The sequence below is a fragment of the Apis mellifera genome, linkage group LG1 (assembly GCF_003254395.2).
Source record: "Apis mellifera strain DH4 linkage group LG1, Amel_HAv3.1, whole genome shotgun sequence".
Lineage (NCBI taxonomy): Eukaryota > Metazoa > Arthropoda > Insecta > Hymenoptera > Apidae > Apis > Apis mellifera.
The window spans coordinates 5,939,400-5,958,832 of NC_037638.1; the positions used below are offsets into that span (position 1 = coordinate 5,939,400).

The window sequence follows — 19,433 nt, forward strand, 5'->3', positions numbered from 1 at the left end:
AAGATTTTGAATTTTATTTATTTTTGTTAAGTATATCAATCGATTTGTTAAAATTTTTAACAATTTTTTGCTTTATTTCTTTCTGCATTTCAATGAATCTGCTATCATATAGTTTAACAATAGAAATATTAAATTTTTGTTTATAAGTTAGTTATTTTTTCATTTCTTTATCAAAAGAAAGATAACTTGACACTGAATACAAATATCTTGAACAAAAATGGCAATTCATCTGAGATATAAAATCTTATAATCTTCTTTCCAAATCAAATAGAACATTTTATACAGAGAATTTGCCAAGGGAGAACAAAAGACGAAATTTTTATGATAATTTTGCCCGAGTTCAATGTTCTAATGAAATTCCTGTGTTTGATTTTAATTTGTAACATTACGTGGAAAATTACGTATAAAAGAAAGAAATCGTAATTGAAAGTTTGAAAACTTGAACATTCAGGAAATTTGCAATGCTATTACGTTTTCAATGAACGTCGGGATTAACTTCATTAGGCACTTATCTTAGAAGGACTTGTTACTTGGTAATTATCAACGTTGCGAAAATAATTTTATTATCAAGGGGGACATGAATTTCAATGTGAAATTAAGGAAGAAGATTTTCATTCCGTTTCTTCTGAAAAATAATTTGCATATCAGGAAAGTGGAAAGTAATTTTCAAGAAATGCTTACTTTCTTGCCACGAAATTAATGCAAATTCATCTGAATTTTAATCTTATACTCAGATTCCTCTAATAATTTAACAGATTGGGATTTTTTTTTAAATAAATTGAATATTTCGCGTAAATTGTTAAATTGAAAAGTTTTGATAAAATCTAAATTGAGTTTTCAATATTTCAAATATATATTCTGAAATTAATTTAAATAATTTAATAAAAAATATTTTAAAAATATGTCATTATATTAACTTTTAATTGTATTACGAGAAACATTATACATATATCAGTGCATAAATTTTTCAACATTTATTAATCTAAAAATTTATCGAATGGTAATTTAATATGATATATTGAACTTTGAATAAAAAAAACATATAAAAAAAAAATATTATACGGAATATATTTTATTATTTACATGGAAAATTTTATTATTTTCTCACGTTGTACTTTGAATTGATAAAGTAAAAATTCATTAGAATTTATTACTATATATGAAATTTATTTTCATATAGTAATATACAGATATTTCCAAATAATCTATTATTATCTCAAATTCATTTCTCCTAAATATTTTAAGTTATAATAATTTTTATTACAAAAAGTCTTCAACATCTTATTTTTAACATGATTAGATACATAAATTTCCCAGAGTAAGAACAATATAATCAAAAAAATTTTTTAATCTTAAAATAATAGATAATATTGATCAAAACCAATATCATACTTAATAACACTTAATGAATTTTTATTAAAAAATAATGCTCTTATATCCACAATAAAAATGTTTTTACTCAAACATCTACATTCGAATTTCAACAAGAAAAAATTTCAAAAATTTCAACAAGAAAAAATTTCAAAAAAATATAAACGGAAGACCATTGGAAAAAGCAAGGAACGTATAAAACCGGTTTTATATCCGATAACCATTTAAAAAAAAAAGAAATCCCCAAAGAGAAGAGAGTCGACGGATAAGCCCGCGCGATATTTTGCAGCTGACTTAAATGAAAACCTTAGTGGCTGGAAGCGGGTAACCAAGTCGAAACCTGGCTTCCATCGAAATAAAATTAATCGAGGACTTACGAGTACGTTTCTCACCGTAACTCCATCCCGATTTGGCATTTCCGACCAACAACCGATGCAATTTCCACCGAGGGAGATCGAATTTTCCCGCGCAAGTGTCCACTTTCCCCCTCCACTCTACGCGAGAATTAATAACACGTCACGTGACACATTGTCGATCGCATTGTGCCATCCGTGAACAAAGAGATAAGGAAAATGCAATACGAGTTGACCAATTGTTTCATTTCCAGACCACCAGATCGCATAAAGTTAGGTTAGAACAAAGTATATCGTAAATTGAATCTAAAACTATTTTTTTTTTTTCGAAATGATGTTAAAGAAAAAAAATTAGATTATAGATATAGATTAAGTTAGGTTAGGTTAGGTAATTTAAAGTTTGGCGAATAAAGATTAGATTCATGGAAATTTGAAAACTATGGCGGAATTAAAATTTCAAAATTATCTCTTCAAAAGGAAAAAAAATTAGATTAAATCAAAGTTGGATTAAATTAGTAAATTAAAATTTGATAAATCAATATTGGATTCATGGAAATTCAAATATGATAGTAGAATTAGAATTTTAAAACTATCTCTTTAAAATCATTAAAATATTTCAACACTAAGAAAGAAAAATTAGGTTAAGCTAAATTAAATTAACAAATTAGATTTTAATAAATCAAGATTGGAAAATTCAAAGAATATAGTAATATTAGGATTTCAGAATTATGATATTGTTAAATAATATTTCAATGTTAAGAAAGAGAAATTAAATTAGGTTAGGTTTCAACAAATCAAGAAATCAAATCACAAAAATTCAAAAATTATGATAAAATTAAAATTCGAAAACTATCTGTTCAAAATTATTCAACCCATTGGAAAGGACACGATACTTCACGCTAAGAAAGATTAGGATGAATTGAGAGCAGAAGAAAAGGTCGATCCCCCGAGAATTTAAATCTCACCTCTTAACCTCGCGGAACGCGGAAGCCACTTCGAGAGGTTTCTTACTTTCCGAGCCTCTTCGCCTCCACCACTTGGAAAAATAATTTCAGAGAAATGAAACCGAGGAAATTGCTTTGATTAAAATATCGAGGATCTCGTAGGAGATTAGGCTACGGTCAAGGTTGTCCAGGATATTGTGTCATAAATTGAACGGAATGGAAACTTGGCTATTCCAAGTTTAATTCTCATCGTTTGGATATAAGAAGGAAAAGTGGGATTACAGCCTTCGACCGACATTGTTTTCCTCTGTAATCGCATTTTTATGTCGGAATATTGGAATATTGTTCAGGAAGGAAATTTATCGATGATTTATTTTGTCCTTGGATATATTAATCAAGGAAAGGATGAGTGTAGAAACTGTAGGAAAAGTTTTAGAGGAAAACTTATCAGTTTCGAGAAAGACTTTTTGATAGATTAATGATGGAATGGTATTATGATGGATTAAGGGAGAGATTATGGGTAATAAAAATTCAACGTCGAATTTATCAAATTTATCAATATTTTGCACCTAAATGCAAAAGAATTAAATGTAATATATATATAATAAATAGAAAAAAATTTAACTCGTACTAATATTAAAATTTATTTAAATAGTGATATAAAAATATTAAATCTCTTCTTCATCTATCCATACACATCATAAGTTTATCAATTTTTACAAAATTTTAATCATTTGTTATTATTTTAATACACTAAATGATATATTCCAAGAATTTATGAACTTTTTTTGGCCAAAAGTTAGGTTAGACTTCTTATAACCTAAATTTATTAATATAATTGAAATAAAGTTCCTATTAATATTTAAATATTTTATTAATTATACATTACAATTATATATTATTAACTGCTAATACACATATAAACAAAATTAAAATAACTCAAATCCAGGAATGAATTAATCACCACTGCCTAACTTCACACGTTTCTCACGAAGCTAAATAACGGAACAATTTAATCACGGGTGAGAACAGCGCCTTTCCGAGGCACGACGTGCCGCGAACTAATTTTTCACTATGCCAAAAGAGAGAGAGAGAGAGAAAGAGAGAGTGTCTACCCTGGTAAATTGATAGCTTCCACGTTTTCCTGTCCACGATTCTCTCTACGCGATCATTAAGATACACGAAGGCTTGAAGCGTGACGTTTCTTCAAAAAAAAAAAAAATAAAAAAAGAAAAAGAGAGAAAAAAAATAGGAGGAAATATTCTCTACCGCTTTTTCCACGTTGAGTGACGTTTCGCGGTTCTACCAACTGACCCAGCTTGCATTTCCAATTCTCCAAGATCTGGCAACACGCCTAACGACGCGGCCGCTTAATGACCAGAGAGTTTCAGGCGTACTCCCTCTCTCCCACATGCGCGAGAAGGAGGGCGAATACAGAGTAAGAAGACGGTTGGTACGGCCGAAAGTGGTATGGGTGAAATTTAATCTACCGTCAACTCGAGAGTCCAACGAATCGCAAATCGAATCTTCCTCGTTGACCTTAAGCCTTCGGGCCTGACCCGGAGATTCTCGAGGACAGTTTACCTGAAGAAAATCTCGAATAATCTTAAACCTATCTTGTCTTTCTTCGAAAATTTTTTTTCTTTGGTATAGGATATTTTTAGATAGGATTTAGAGATTTTTGAAGGGATAGAAAAATATTAAATTTTTTTTTTTTAAATTTATGCAGGAATTTGTAATGATAAAAATTCTTTCCACAAAGATTCTTCTTCTTTCAATGAAACAGTCTTGTATAAGAGATATCAATGAAAGGAAGCCAAAAAATTTCTTTCTTTATCTATCAACGTTAGATTCGCGAGAAAGAAAGCCTCGGCTGGCTCGAGGATAATGAAAGGATGCGGGGAGTACGAATGGCTGAAAAGTATAAAAGTAGAGACAGAGAGATTCTGAGAGAACATGGACACGCTCCAGGAAGTATGAGAATTCCGGGGTGGAAGGAGGCGAGAAAGTGGGTGGATGAGAATTTTCGTTAAAGAATGAACGAACGAGAGAAAGAGAGAGGAGGAAAAATTGGAGAGATAGAAATGCACGAACTTGTCTCTTTGCCAGTGTATATGTATATGGGTGCGTGAGTAGATATAAATTCTTAGAAGCACATCTGAGCGGTTACGTGATCGCGTGATATAAATGCAAAAATGAGGGTGGAAAAGAATCGCTCAGAAAAATGTTCGTCCTTCGTGAACCGGAAGCGATAGGTGTAAAGAGATAGAAGTGGAATAAAAGAAGATTAATTTGGTTTTATTTAAAATCGACCAGAGATGAGAGATCAGATTTGTCGTATTTGAGAAATTACACGATTTTTTTTTTTTTTTTTTGAATTACAGATTTGTATCTGAATATAGATATAGATATTATTTTCACTTCTGCTATATAATTTTAAATTTATAAAATTGAAATTAATCGAAATATAAATTTATTTTAAAAAATAATATCCTCCATTTTCATTATAAACTGTAAAAAAAATTTTTAAATTATATTTATATTTTTATTTTCAAAAATAATATCGAAGTAACGAGATATCAATTTAATATCAATTTTCGAAATTTTTGCAAAGAACGTAACAAAAATATGACCAGATATAACGAGTATAAAACCTGACTTTTAGCAGGTCAAAAAGTGTTAAAATTCGCTTTTTGCACGAAGCACATGTTCGCGTTTGACATAAAAAACAAAAAAAAAAATTTCAATTTCCGATTCGTCGCATTCCTCATGAATAATTTATGAAAGGAAATTGTTCGATAGTTCCTCCTAGGAAATTCGAAAAATATTCTTACCGCAATTCGTATTCGTAAAAAAACTCGCCGTATCTCCCTAAAAATTTTTCTGAGCAAGAAAATTATATACGTACGTACGTGAATATACATATGCATATGTGAACATCACGATGAGAATGTATATATAGAGATTTCCAATATGTGTTGTAGTCTATATACACGTATAAGTTGATGAAAAAAAAAAAAACATAATTATCTAATGTTATAATATAGCATGGCTTATTTTCATTAGCCTAATATATAATTTTTTTAATACAAGTACGTATCGAAATATATGTCCCCAAGTATATTATGTTAATATATTCATATTCTGTTCTGTGTGATTATTAATGAATATTTAAGCACATTTACAAGTAATTTGCAATGTAAATATAATTTTCTAAATCGCAGGTAATAACAAACAATACGAATTAATGAAGCTTATTCAAGAAATCGTCTACTTTATTTTTGATTTGATAATATGATAATGAGTGCATAACAATGACGTGTAACAAATGTCACATTAATAAAATTACGAAAAAAATAAAGTCGTATTATTATAGAAAAAAGAAAATCTTAATAATCCTGTTTTAATTTAATAATTAAATTATTTTTATCAATTTCTTTAAATAATTTAATTATATCCCAATAAAATTACACGTATAAATAAAACGTAAATATAAATTAAACTCATTATATTTCGATACACCTATATTAAAATTCACAATTTCAAATAACAATCGTGATATACATTTCAACGCATATATAGGAAAATCATCATCTCTAGTGTGAATGACAGAGAGAATAGAGCAGTGTGTCGAACGTGTGCTATAGAGAGAGAGAGAGAGAGAAAGAAAGAGAGGTTAGAAAAGGAAGAAAGGTAAAGGAGTAAGAAGGAACGAACGAAAGAGGAGATAAGGGAGGAGAATATAGGGAGAATATAAAAAAAAAAGAGAGAGAGAGAGAAAGGAGAAAGGCTCCGGCGGGGGCCGCTCGTCCATGAACCGAGGACACTGATCACATCCTCCTTGGACTGATCGGCTCTTTTTCTCGCTTCCTGATCCGTAGGTACGTCTTCACGATAGTGAGCTACCTGATCGGCGTCTTCATATTCGCGACGATCGTCGGTCAAGTTGGAAACGTGATTACCAACCGGAACGCGAATCGGCTGGAATTCGAGAGACTGTTGGACGGTGCAAAGACATATATGAGACACCACAAAGTACCGGGCGGGATGAAGAGGAGGGTGCTGAGGTGGTACGACTACAGCTGGTCCAGGGGTAGGATACAGGGTGGTGGTGACATCAACACAGCACTCGGATTGTTACCTGACAAATTGAAGACCGAATTGGCGCTGCATGTGAATTTGTCCGTATTGAAAAAAGTCACCATATTTCAGGTGAGGTCTTGTCGAATTTGATTTCAAATAAGTGTAATATTTTGTTTGGATGGTGAGTCGAATTACGTAAAATTATGCTTGCTATTTATTGTTTGTCGGTTATTAATCTAATAGGATAATTGTTCTGAGACATTTCTCTTTCTCTTATTACATTAAAAAGCTACTAATAGTTCTAATATTTTCACATTCTTCGCTTCACGTTGTAGAAGATATTATTGATTTAAACTCGTAATTAAAGAATAATTTAATTTAAATATCATAGAAAAGATAATTCATTTCGTAATTTTTAACAGTTGAAAAAATTCTAATTATTTTCTTTGTAATGTCATATATTTTGAAATATTGTAAGGGCTGCTAATTTATATTACCATACGATTTATTCCATGGATCGATGACTTGAATAAATAATTCTTCAGTCGGACAAGGTTTTGTAGTATTGCTTTCAATTTCAAGGAAAGCATTTTTAATCAAAACGTTGAACTATAGTGGAAAAAGGAATGCGATGATTGCTTGAATTATTAGTAAATTCCCTCATTTCTCTTAGAAATAGTAGAAATAATCCTATATAAAGGAAGATTCCAACGTGACTATTGATTTCTATTCAATATTTAGCTTTTGTTTCTGTTATTTAAAAATGTTTGAAAGGAAAGTATAAATTATCAAAATATTAATTACCTCTAATATATTCTCTAAAGCTCACTATAAAATTTGAAATTTGAAAATCCTTAAAATTGCTAGACCTTTTCGCATGATAATTATCAACATTGGAGATTATTTTCATCCCTTATGAACAACACCCTTATGAAGTTTCTCAAGCTGATAATATAAATTATAAACGCTTAAATTATAATTATAGAAGTTAATAATTATAGAAGAGTTGTGTATTCTATACATGAAATATAGCTAGATTTAATTTTTGCAATGATAAAAAGAATCAACGAATGGTTCATAAAGTACCAAAAACTTGTTTTTTAATGTAATTGAAATTTGAAACTATTTTAATTTCACGTTTAAAAAAATTTATTTATTACTGAGATTATATTGTTAAGGGTTTAATCTTGTTGTGTTGCTTGTTTATCATACAAGTTAACAATAGGTCAATTGAACCTTTGTTTGTTAATATAATACATAGGAAGTGAGGCTTGTTTGTTTAACACGAAACATTAACTAATTCTATATTTAGTTGAAAAAATGTTTCAAGAAGGTACACCCCTTGTGTTAAGTTAAATTGTTTCAGAGATCGATTTTATCGTTATCATTTTATCAACATTATCATCAAATTTAATTCAAATTTTTAATCTTGAATATAATTTAATTTTTATTATATAGATTTTGAAATAAATATTTTTGTTTCTTCAAAGAATAAAATATAATTATCGAGATATGTGAATGAAGAATTATAAATATTTATAATGAAATAATTGGTTTAAAAGTATCGATATTTCACATTAAACGTTAATAACAATAATTTCATGCATATATGGTTAATTCCATTCGATCTCAACATCAACTATAAGCAATTTGGAAGCTAGACCCATTAGAAGATCAGTTGCCCTCGAGTCGTGTCGGGTCGTGTGAGAATTCATGCTTGAACATACCGAATTGAACTGGAATTGCCATTAAACGTGATCGATAAGGTCTTTCCGTATTTCGTCGTCAATTTTATCCGAATCGAAATGACATTCCAACGATAAATATGTTAAATTATCAAATCAGTTACTCCAATTACAATTGCAATTATAATATATATTAAATATTATTACTAAATTCGAAACAATATTTATATTAATTTAACAAAGATATGCATTATTAAATGAAAATTTAATGAACAACTTTTATTCACAAACTTACACAGAATTCAAGAATTTTTTATATATTTAAATTTTCAATTGTCGAATCGATCAAATCACTAAGTGTGTATGGCAGTTTAATCTAACCTATTGATAGATGCAATGTCATCTTCATTATTTCTTGAAATTATTTCGGTCAAACGAGCATCTTCATTTCTTTGTACACAAAAAATAAACGAAAAAAAAATCCACAACAACTTTCGATCGATTAATCGAATGAATTATTCTCAAAATTGTTGAAAATTAAATTACGTACATACTTGTAATATGAAATTATATCAAAATCCCGAAAACTATCGAAGTGGCCCGATATCACTCGATCCCGCCCAATATTTTCCGATCTTGCCCGATATTACCCGATCCTGCTCGATATTACCCGATCCCGCCCGATATCACTCGATCCTGCTCGATTTTGCCCGAATTTTTCCGTACTGACCCGAAGTTCGAGATTTCCAAGTCTCGAGCAAAATTGCATACTCTTGATACACTATTTATAAGTGCAATATATTTAAAAATTATTTATATACAATATGCAGTATATAATAGAGCTTATTGATTCTATTACAATTATTATATTTCATAATTTTTTCTTCACTCCTTTCCGAATATTGAATATTATATGAATATTATATTTATATTCGTATAACAATCATTACTTAAATTTTACATCAGTGCTTCTCAAACACTTTTTTTCATATATCTGAAGAGATAGATAATACGTATAAATTGTGTTATATGTTATATATCTTTCGTATCGATTATTGTCAATACGGTGGTGATAATAGAGAGAGGCAAAGAAAAGAAAGACATTGAAATAGGAACAAAAAGATATGAGATACCATTCTCTCCAGTTGAAATATCTTCTTATTTTATCCTCGTCTTTCTATGAACCAGCTATATGGCGAAAGGGCGCTGATGATATCTTCAACAAAAAAGCATCAAAGTCCTATTTATTGGACTTTTAAACCGTATCAAATGATTTTCCGATAAATTTCATTTATAAAAGAAAATAATCGTTTTCGATATTTTTGATACTTTTTATATTATTCTTTCTGAGTCACGTTCAAATTAAGAAAAATAATTATGCGGTATAAATTCTGAATCATATTAAAGTTCTTAACCTTCCATTAATATTTTCCATTAAAAATGGAAAGAAAAATTTCTGCTCTCTGTTTTACGATCGTTCTTTTTATTATAAATACAAAAATACAAAAAATTAATGGATGATCTACTTCGTCAGAAATACAAACCACTACTTTTGATATAAATGATTTTAAAAAATACATACATAAAAATGTAGCTCGACTACATTTACGTTAAAAAAAAAGAGAGAAGAAATTATACTTTTTCGAGGACAAATTTATCTTTTTTTTTTTTTCTTTTTATTATTCTCATAATGTACACTCATCCCATCCACAAGTTATCTATTATATTTAATATTTAATACAATATATAAATCTCTCTCTATTTATCCATGGAATACTTTTTGTAGAATATAAAAAGTCAAAAAATTATACAAATATTTCGATTAAGATTTATCTCTATAAAAAAGAAACAATTGTGCGAGACAGCTCCTTCTTTGTCGCACCACCATTTCTATCCGTATCTCCGTCTCGCTTCGACTAACCTCGTAAATCGACATTTCTGTACAAAAAGTATATCCATTTTCGTATCGAAAATATTCTTACGAATATATTAACATCCTGTATTAATTAATATCGATACGATATTAAAATTATAACGTTAGTTTCACTTATTTAGATAAATTGGAAATTTATAGCTAGACAAAGAAACGTGTTTATGTTACGAATAATCATGAAGGAAACATTCGAGAATTATAGCACCTAGTCTGAAGAAACGATGTCCTCATAAAAAAGACGGGGGGGATGGATGGATACTTTTAATCCACCGTTTCTGAGAACGTCGCGATAAAAACCGACATTACCGACGGAAAAATTGAGTTTTTTTTTTTTGTTTTCCGAGAAATTGGAATGTAAAATGGACTTTAATGTTATTCGTTTATCGATTGCAATTCTTTAATCTTTGATCGATGGTTAATTTGATTTTTAATTATAAGTTAAAATTCAACGTACGTCATTTTAAATCTTGGATGCAAAATATTTTTCAAGACACATAGATTTATATTTTTAATTTTCGAAGAAAATATGTGAAAACATTTTTAAATGCATCACGACGAAAAGAATTAAGAATGATCGTATGTAATATTTATTCTTTAATAATACAGGGAATACACACGACTCCCACACGTATTTAACGAGAAAACAAAAATACCATTAATAGTACAGCGCATTGCTTGTATAATTAATATTTACAGTGTATACCGTAATATCAAGAGTAAACGTACACGTGCAAAGTTATAATATTTATAATCAAACATTATTGGAAACAATAATGAGTTTGTTCAGAAAGGAAAAAAAGAAAAAAAAAATTAAAACGAATAAAATTTCAAGTTTCAAAATTTTTTCTTCAATCTCTGATTAACAATTTTAAAAAAATATTCTCAACTTGTTGATAAGGATTTTATAAAAAAAAAAAACTCTACAGAAATTTTTCCGCCATAAATTCCATAAATTGTTCAATTTGTTAAAACATCAATTGCTTTCTTAATCAAGAATTTGAGAATCAAGGTAGTAATTGTTCGCTAAGAACAAAGCTATATTTCCCTTCGTCAATGCGGTAATAAAAGTTTCTTAGGGTAACTAGAGGGAACAAGAGTTCGCACTTGTACCCTCTTTTTATGAGTCATAATATAGGCGAAGATACAACCGCTTCTGTTCGGTTGTACGTGTAAGCGAGGTTTGCAAGTATAATGCGTTCCGTACTCGAAAGTACGGGCGAAAGAAAAATGTAACGAGACCCGAGGAGGAGAAGTTCTTATCTCATAAATTGCCTCTTGCCTTTCGTCATTCTCATCGTTGCGTTTTACCATCGGTCGGTTTTCTAATTCAGTTTTCGTCAAAAAGAAAATATTTATGTTTACGTTTCAGATTAATTTAATTGATTTTCGTTCTTAATTTTATTTAAAAATCGAATAAAAAATATGGAAATTTTCGATTTAATTTTCTTCGCATATTTATATTTTTATATTTAATTTGGATGTTTAGAATATTTTAAAATACCTGTGGGATACTTATTTGATCGATTGTACGTAAAAAAACAAAAGTTAACGCGCAAAGATGTTGAATAATAAAAAGAAAAAAAAAGCAATTAATTGGGCGCCTGTGTACAGGCAACCTGGCCGTCCAATCAGCTGAGCAGGACTGGTCGCCTGCGTACAGGCGCCTCCAATTTAATTTTTAACTAACATTCGATTTAATAAGCTATTATTCGTTGAATCAACTTCTCTTCAGGAAAAGTGATGAATTTCTATTGTTATTAAATATTTTTCCTTTAATATTAATGGAATAACCATGAACAAAAATAAAAGGAGTAACACATTGGAAATCGATAAAAAAAAAAATAAGATGATCGTAAGAAAAAAGGATCAAAGTTTTAATGTTTACTTGAAATAGAGAAATGAAACGTACCTTCAGATTCGATGCAACAAAAGGGAAACTTTATTACACATTTTTTAACTTTCAATAGAAAAAGGAAGAACATTAATTTTACCAGTTCGATTTATCGACCGGGGTAAAAATTTAAAGTTGAATGAAGAAATTTTAAAATTAACTAAAAACTTCCCTTAAATCAAAGGCATCTGGAATGAAAAGTTACGAGCTAATAAAAAGAACTTGGAGGATTAATAAAAACTTTCCACTTTTTCGACTTTATCTAAATAAACCAAAAAATGAGACTTAAAAAAAAGAAAAAAAAATTCGATATTATAAAATTTTTTGAATTAACAAGTCGAGAACAAGTTTCTACTCTCGATTGTGGCAGAAATATGAATGGATAAAAATTGAAAATTTTTTGTATTTTCTAATACAGAAACGCGATGAGATTTCTAAAATACGAATGAATGGTGTGATGAAAAAAATATTCTAAAATTCCTCCTCATCGAAACAAGTACACTGTGGAAACTAATTATCCGTGTAACTCGCTTGTTGACCGGGATTATAATTTATAGCTCATATAGATAACACGATTGGCCATCAATTTTAATAGAAACGTGTTACTTCGCTGCATTCCTCAACTCCAATTAATGTCTGATCCAGGTCGAGATCGGATATTAGAGAGCAATTATTCAAACTCATCAAGTGATATTCGAACGATGTCCGCGGATGCCTCTATGAAAATGCTCGAGAATCGTTTCCAAAAAAATTATAAAAGTATAATTAAAACGCCTAAAGTTTATCAAAGTTTTATTATACCAATTTGCTACAACAAATTCGAATCTCTTCCAAAATCTCGTATCATTTTAAAAAATATTTATAAATATTCTTTTAATTTATTACTAATTTTATTAATTATAAACATACATTTATGTTTTCTTTTTTTTTGTAATATTTATTTTTATTTCAAATAAAATATTTATGTATATATACATATTTAAATAAATATATATTCAATATTATTTATATATATATAAATATATATTTTATATTAATAAATATATATATATATGTATATATTGATATATAAATATTTATTAAACTATTATTTAAAAATATTTTTAAAAATTAAAAAATATTCAAAATTTAAGTTAATTTTTTATACTAATTATATAAATCATAAATAAACAAACATGAATAACATGCATAATAATTAATTTTTTAATTTAATTTTTTTAAAACTTAAATAAAATCTAAATAAAATAAATAAAACTCAAAATAGTACTCGATTTTTTAAATTTTGGCCTTTAAATCATTATTATAAGAATTTCGACGTCGATAAAATTTAAATTTCTTAAAAGAAGCTTCTCATTTCATTAAATCATTAATATTAAAATTATTATTATTTATTACGTTTAATAATTTTATTATTATAATATTCTATATAATTTTATTTTTAATTTATTGAAATTTAAAAAAATTTAATAATTTTTCTTTCAAGTAAATAAAAATCATATGTATCCTACAATTATTTAAAAATTATCCCATTTTTCATTAATAATAAATAATTACATGAATTATACGAAGAATCAAAAGAGTGATGGAGAATTATAAAAGGCAGAGAGATTTATCTTCTTTCGACAAGAAGAAGATCGGTTGTATAAATTCGAGGCGAAAGAAAAAGGAAATGAAAGTAGTACGATTGATCAGCCTCAAACAACAAACTTGCCTCGCCTGAGTGAAATCGATTTAACGTGAAATCTATTCAGCCTTGGGCAACGACAGATCACGAATTCAATCGTCTCGTGCCAGCCACTGATGCAATTAACGTCTGACGTACGTAGATACATCCGCCCTTTGATTTCACTTCTCATCTCGCTCACATTCGCGCGTCAAACGATCGAGAATAATCGTTTTCCTTCCTCTTTCGAGCTTTGATTCTCTAATTTTTTTTCAGAAAATAATTCTCTGAAAAAAAAAAAAAAAAGAAAAATTCCTCCTCCTTATCGAATCACGTTTTGCATTATTTTTCGTTATTTGTTTATTTATTTATTTATTTATTTATTTTTTTATCGGATTTTCGAGCGTATTTCTTCGAGCGTGTAACGTGATAAAACTTGGATTGGAAACGATGCAGGAATCTCTCCCTGTGGTGGACGACTCTTTCTCTTCTTGGAAACTTGGTGGAGAAAGATGGGAAAAGATCGAGAGGAATGAGTTGTGGATTCTGAAACTTCGTCGTGTTGGAGGGAGAAAAAAAATATGTGGAGAGAAAAGAACTCGAAATATTCTTTCGATTATCACTAACACAATAATTTATTATCACAGTTATTCGTAATTATTTGAAAATAAATAATATTAAAAAAATATTGTATAATAAATAATATTAAATAATATTACAAAAAAAAAAAATAATATTTATCGAAATAATTAATTCAAAATTTTAATGGACGCTATTTCTTTAAAAAAAGAGCTAAATCGTGAGAGACGAGATCGATTAATGATTAACCGAAGCATTAGTATCTGTCCAAGATGTATAAATCGGTGAGGAATAGTCGGGAGAACGAAGCCAGAGCTCCCTATCTCGCAAAGGAATTAGAATTTCAAAAGAGATGCATCGGAATTAAGGAGATACGGGACTTTGACAAAAGTCTGTTTTAATAGGAGTCGAATATCGCGAGAAATCCGACTATTCTAATTGACCGAGATATCTGATATTGAGAAATTTTATACAGATTAAATTTTTTTTAAGGATACAATATTATTAACAGCTTGTGCAAATTTTTAACTTATTTTCATTTGGACGAATAAAACGAATATGCTTGAGTTTCTAATTTTCAATGTTCGATTTTTAAAAGAAAAAGTTTTTTGGGTAAAAAGTACACGAAAGAGGTATTCTTGCCTAAGAGAATGCAATCAACGTGTTATTTGGTAAGGGGTAATGAGAAACAATGAGTGTAACAATTTATCGCGAAATAAGATTTCAGCGAAGGGTAAAATTAATCCAAGCCTGCCAGTGTTTCTAATGCGCTATCGTGGAGAAGATACTTTAAAGCAATCTCAATGGAATGAAGACGATTAGATGATAGCCTTGGATGGATACATTCTTGGTTGAGAGAAGAAGGATTTTTAATAGATTAATAAAAATATCTAATTAAATTTGTTTTATTATTAATATTTAATTATTGTTATTATTATTTTACTATTAATATTCCGTAGAGGAAAGATGTTTTTGCTCGTTGGTAGTTGCAAACTCGACATAAAATTGCGAAACTATTTCGAGTGAATAAGAATGAGGTTAGTACGTGCGTGGAAAATATCAAATTTTACAGTGTGTAATTGTACGAGGTTACGTTCTTTGTGAAATTAAAATTCAACGGCAATTATTAACGAAAATATGATAATTATTTCAAAAATATTTTTATATTAACACGGGAAATAATGTTGAATTTAAATGGATTAAAAATAACAGCTCGGAGACTCGAGGCTCTACTGTAATACTAGATATAATTCATTGCTTAAACCGCGATTACTTCACCCGAAATTTCCCGATGTTAGCCGAAGCTATCCGAACATTATCTTACGAGTAATTTTGATTTAACTGACGAAAGATGTACTGTTTTATCGTATGTTATACTTCTTGCTGTATTATCGACGAATAATTAAAAAATTTAAATTGGAAATTGTTAGAAAAATACGTATATTACGTAAATAATCAAATCCCGTGAATGATAAAAATATAATTTCGTTACTTCGAAATTTCCCCAAATACAAAATACAACTAGAATCAATCGAGTGATTATAAAAGGGAGAAAAGTGAGGTTAGAAAAAAAAAAAAAACATTCGACGAGATAGAACTTTCGAAAATTTCTACAAAAAAAAAAAAAAAGTGTCACAAATTGCGAAACTCGCAGATAAAAGATAGAGATCGTGAAACTTTTCGCCTGTGATAATCCATTTTACTCCACGACAAAGGGAGCAAAGACTTTTTGTTCGATAATCCCACAGAGGATCGAGCAACGTCCCGTTGGAAAAAAAATTTGTTCCCCGAATGGAACGAAACGCGATATTCGCTGGCTTACATCGTTACGTTATCAGATTTCGGTGGTGGTGGGGGGAGGGGAATAGCCATTCGAGCGTGGATAAATCGAGTAAACCGAACGTTTTCGTTGAAACGCGTTAGACGCTTTGCTTATTGTGATCGAACGTGTTTCTCCAACGGAGCCATTATTTACGAATGGAAGAAAAAAGAAAGGAGGAAGGATTTATGATGTCTTTGCTGCAACAGTTGAAACTGTTCGCTTTAAGGAACTCTGTCCTCGGTCGGTAAACTCGATGAAAATAAATAGAAGTTAAGTTCGTGGAGAAAAAAAAATTTTTATTAGACGCGATAACAATGAAATATACTCTACTCGGAAGGTAAATAAATACCTTGCTGTCATTCGTTCGATTTTAAATTTATCTTAAAGCAATAAGCATTTTTTTTTCTTCGATTAAAATTTATATTTTGATTTAAAAGATTTGGTGAATGAATGAAAGCGTAACGAATTAATAGAGAGGAAATATTTTTTTTTTTTTTTTTAATAGTTTACGAAGAATTATGTATGAAGTTCCATTTGGGAAAGAATAAAGGAATATCGCAAATTGTCGAGAATCGTGCATTGCATATTTCATTGCATTGAATGTGTTTTTAACGAATCGGTGCCACGGTATATATAAATATTAAACAGTGAATAATTTCATATTGTTTGCAAAACAGGTTATTTTTATTTCCGTTATTGGCCACTGTTAATGAACATTTTTCACGTATCTATGAATATCTATGAATATATAATTTTGAATCATTTCCATCGACCAGCATGAAGAAGGAAAAAAAAAAAAGGAAATTTTTCTTCAAAGTTAGAAAAATGATAAAGATGATTGGATATTAATTTTTTGATTCAAAAATTTGCACAAATTTTTACTTTAAACATTACAAAATTATATTTATAAAGAGATGTATCGGTTAAAATAAAATTCTCCACCATTTTACGCGTATTCCCTCTAAATAATTCCTCTTGGAAAATACATTTTGCCTAGGTAACCGAAGGGAAGCTTAAAATAAAGCAACGCGACTCGAACTAATTTTAGGCCACAAAAGATACAAGTTAGCCCGATTTCGAGCGGAAATGGATTGATTGGAAGCTCGCTCTTTGCGTAAGAGTGAATTTAATTTTGTCAAAACTAATAATAACAACGATACACGTGGAAAATTCGGGGAGGGGGGGAGGATGGATTATTAAATAATCCATCTTTATTCTAATCGATATGTAATTCAATTTTAAAATTAATAAATTTATAAAATTAGAAATAATTTCGAATAATAATTAAAAACAGTTCGAAGTCGCGAAATAATGGAATCATAGCAGTGTGAAACTATAGTTCCAGTTTAAAATCAGTTTTACTTGGTAATTCTATTTCACGACGAAGTTTGCCTTGTATCCACCACGAAAATTTAATTACAGCTATTTTGCCTGCACCGAATATTTCCAAATAAAGAATTTATTTCCGTTTTATAGAATTGTAATTTTATTATTTTTTCATCGATGTGTTAACAATTTAGAAGAAATTTATATTTAATAATTATATTTCTTAAAATCTTATTCGAACGAAATGAACATTTCGAATAAAATGATAATCTTTTGCCAGGATCGTCTCAGATTCGACGAACGTATTGACGAACGTTGCGGCTGTGCACCTATCCTCGAGCACATTCTGCATCCGTTTGTCACGAGTGCATCCCCCCTCCATCGCGATAAAGGAGAGAGAAGATCTCACGAGAAGGTCTTCGTAGATCGTGGAAATATAATATTGCCGCGAAATTTCCATTATTTCGAAGCCGATTCCGTGTTTTGGAAGATTACGAAATCTTTTTCACGAGAGAGAAATGAACGAACGTTGAAAAGAATTAAAGAATCTTTTGTCAAATGTTACATCTATTTAAATTTTTAATATTTTTATAATATTTTAATTTTTATAATATAATAAAATCTTAAAAGTGGAAGACGTGGTTTTTTTTTTCAAAAAAATGATTTGTCTCGGAGAATTTTAAATAATTGTAAAGAAAGAAAATTAAAATTGGAAGGAAATTTGCATAAGAATAAGAAAGATTGCGGAAGAATGAGGGAAGGAAAACGAAAGGGCAGAGTGTTTGAATGAATTACGTCACATCCTCCCGATATTTTATTTACGTTTATGGATAAGCATGCACGAACGCGCCCCTGTAACGCGTTTAAACACGACAAGCATCCGTTAATATTCACCCTCCTCTCGATATCCTGTGCGAGAGCAGAAACCGCAAGGTCGTCCTCAAGGAATCGATAAGAGGGATGCTAATTTCAGTCGTTTTGCGTACTAACATGCGTGAATATATATTCCATCCGTAACCTTCCTGTTATAATAATAATAAACCAACTCGAAACGATATTAAAAAAGAATTTGGTTATCAAATAAAAGAAACTCAAAAATAATTCTCGTTTATTTTTTTGAAACGAGTGAAAAATTAAAGGGGAAAAATAATTTTACAAAATATAATAACCTCTAATTAAAATGAAGAAATTCTAATTTCCAATTTTTTTTTTTTCCAAACGAGTATACACTTAATTGAATATATACGTACGTGTAATTTTAAACAAAGGAGAGAAATAATTGTTTAACGGATTCCCAGGAATGAAGTTGAATTGTTTCGCGTAGGTTTCGATCGCGCAATGAAAATCCGGCCACAATGTTGACTGACAAACACGCGACTCTCGGGTAAAAACCGTAAGGGAACGGAGGAGAAGAATTTTTTTACAACCGGTAATTACAATTGCCCGGGTAATTGGTGCATTTATGCGACTTTTAATTGCCGCTATAACGTGTCCGCCTCGATGAAGCCTTTAACGTACCTTTCATTACCATATCGTCCACTGTGCACCCGTGCGTTCTTGTGTACACGCAAATACGATATTTTAACGAAGTCTATTGTAGACCGAATGGACAAAAGGAAATCGTTATATCGAGTAGCAAATATTTTACGATATCGATCTGTCATTTGATCTCTGTTTTTTTTTTTAGCAACGATAAATAATTTTTAAATAATTTTTTATTGCAAAAAGATTGCGCACGATGGATATTTAAAACGTGGAGGATAACAGTTTGATGAAAATATTG

General features: G+C 29.5%; 1 protein-coding gene across 10 annotated transcripts in view; it reads left to right on the forward strand.

Moving 5' to 3' along the window:
* The window catches only part of LOC100576291, a 160,215-nt gene that overhangs the window by 132,609 nt on the left and 8,173 nt on the right, over positions 1 to 19,433 (forward strand). For all 10 annotated transcript variants that reach the window (XM_026439889.1, XM_026439890.1, XM_026439887.1 and 7 more), the window contains one exon: positions 6,550 to 6,880. In XM_026439889.1, coding sequence (XP_026295674.1) covers positions 6,550 to 6,880 — 331 coding nt within the window. The remainder of the gene's footprint in view (positions 1 to 6,549; positions 6,881 to 19,433) is intronic.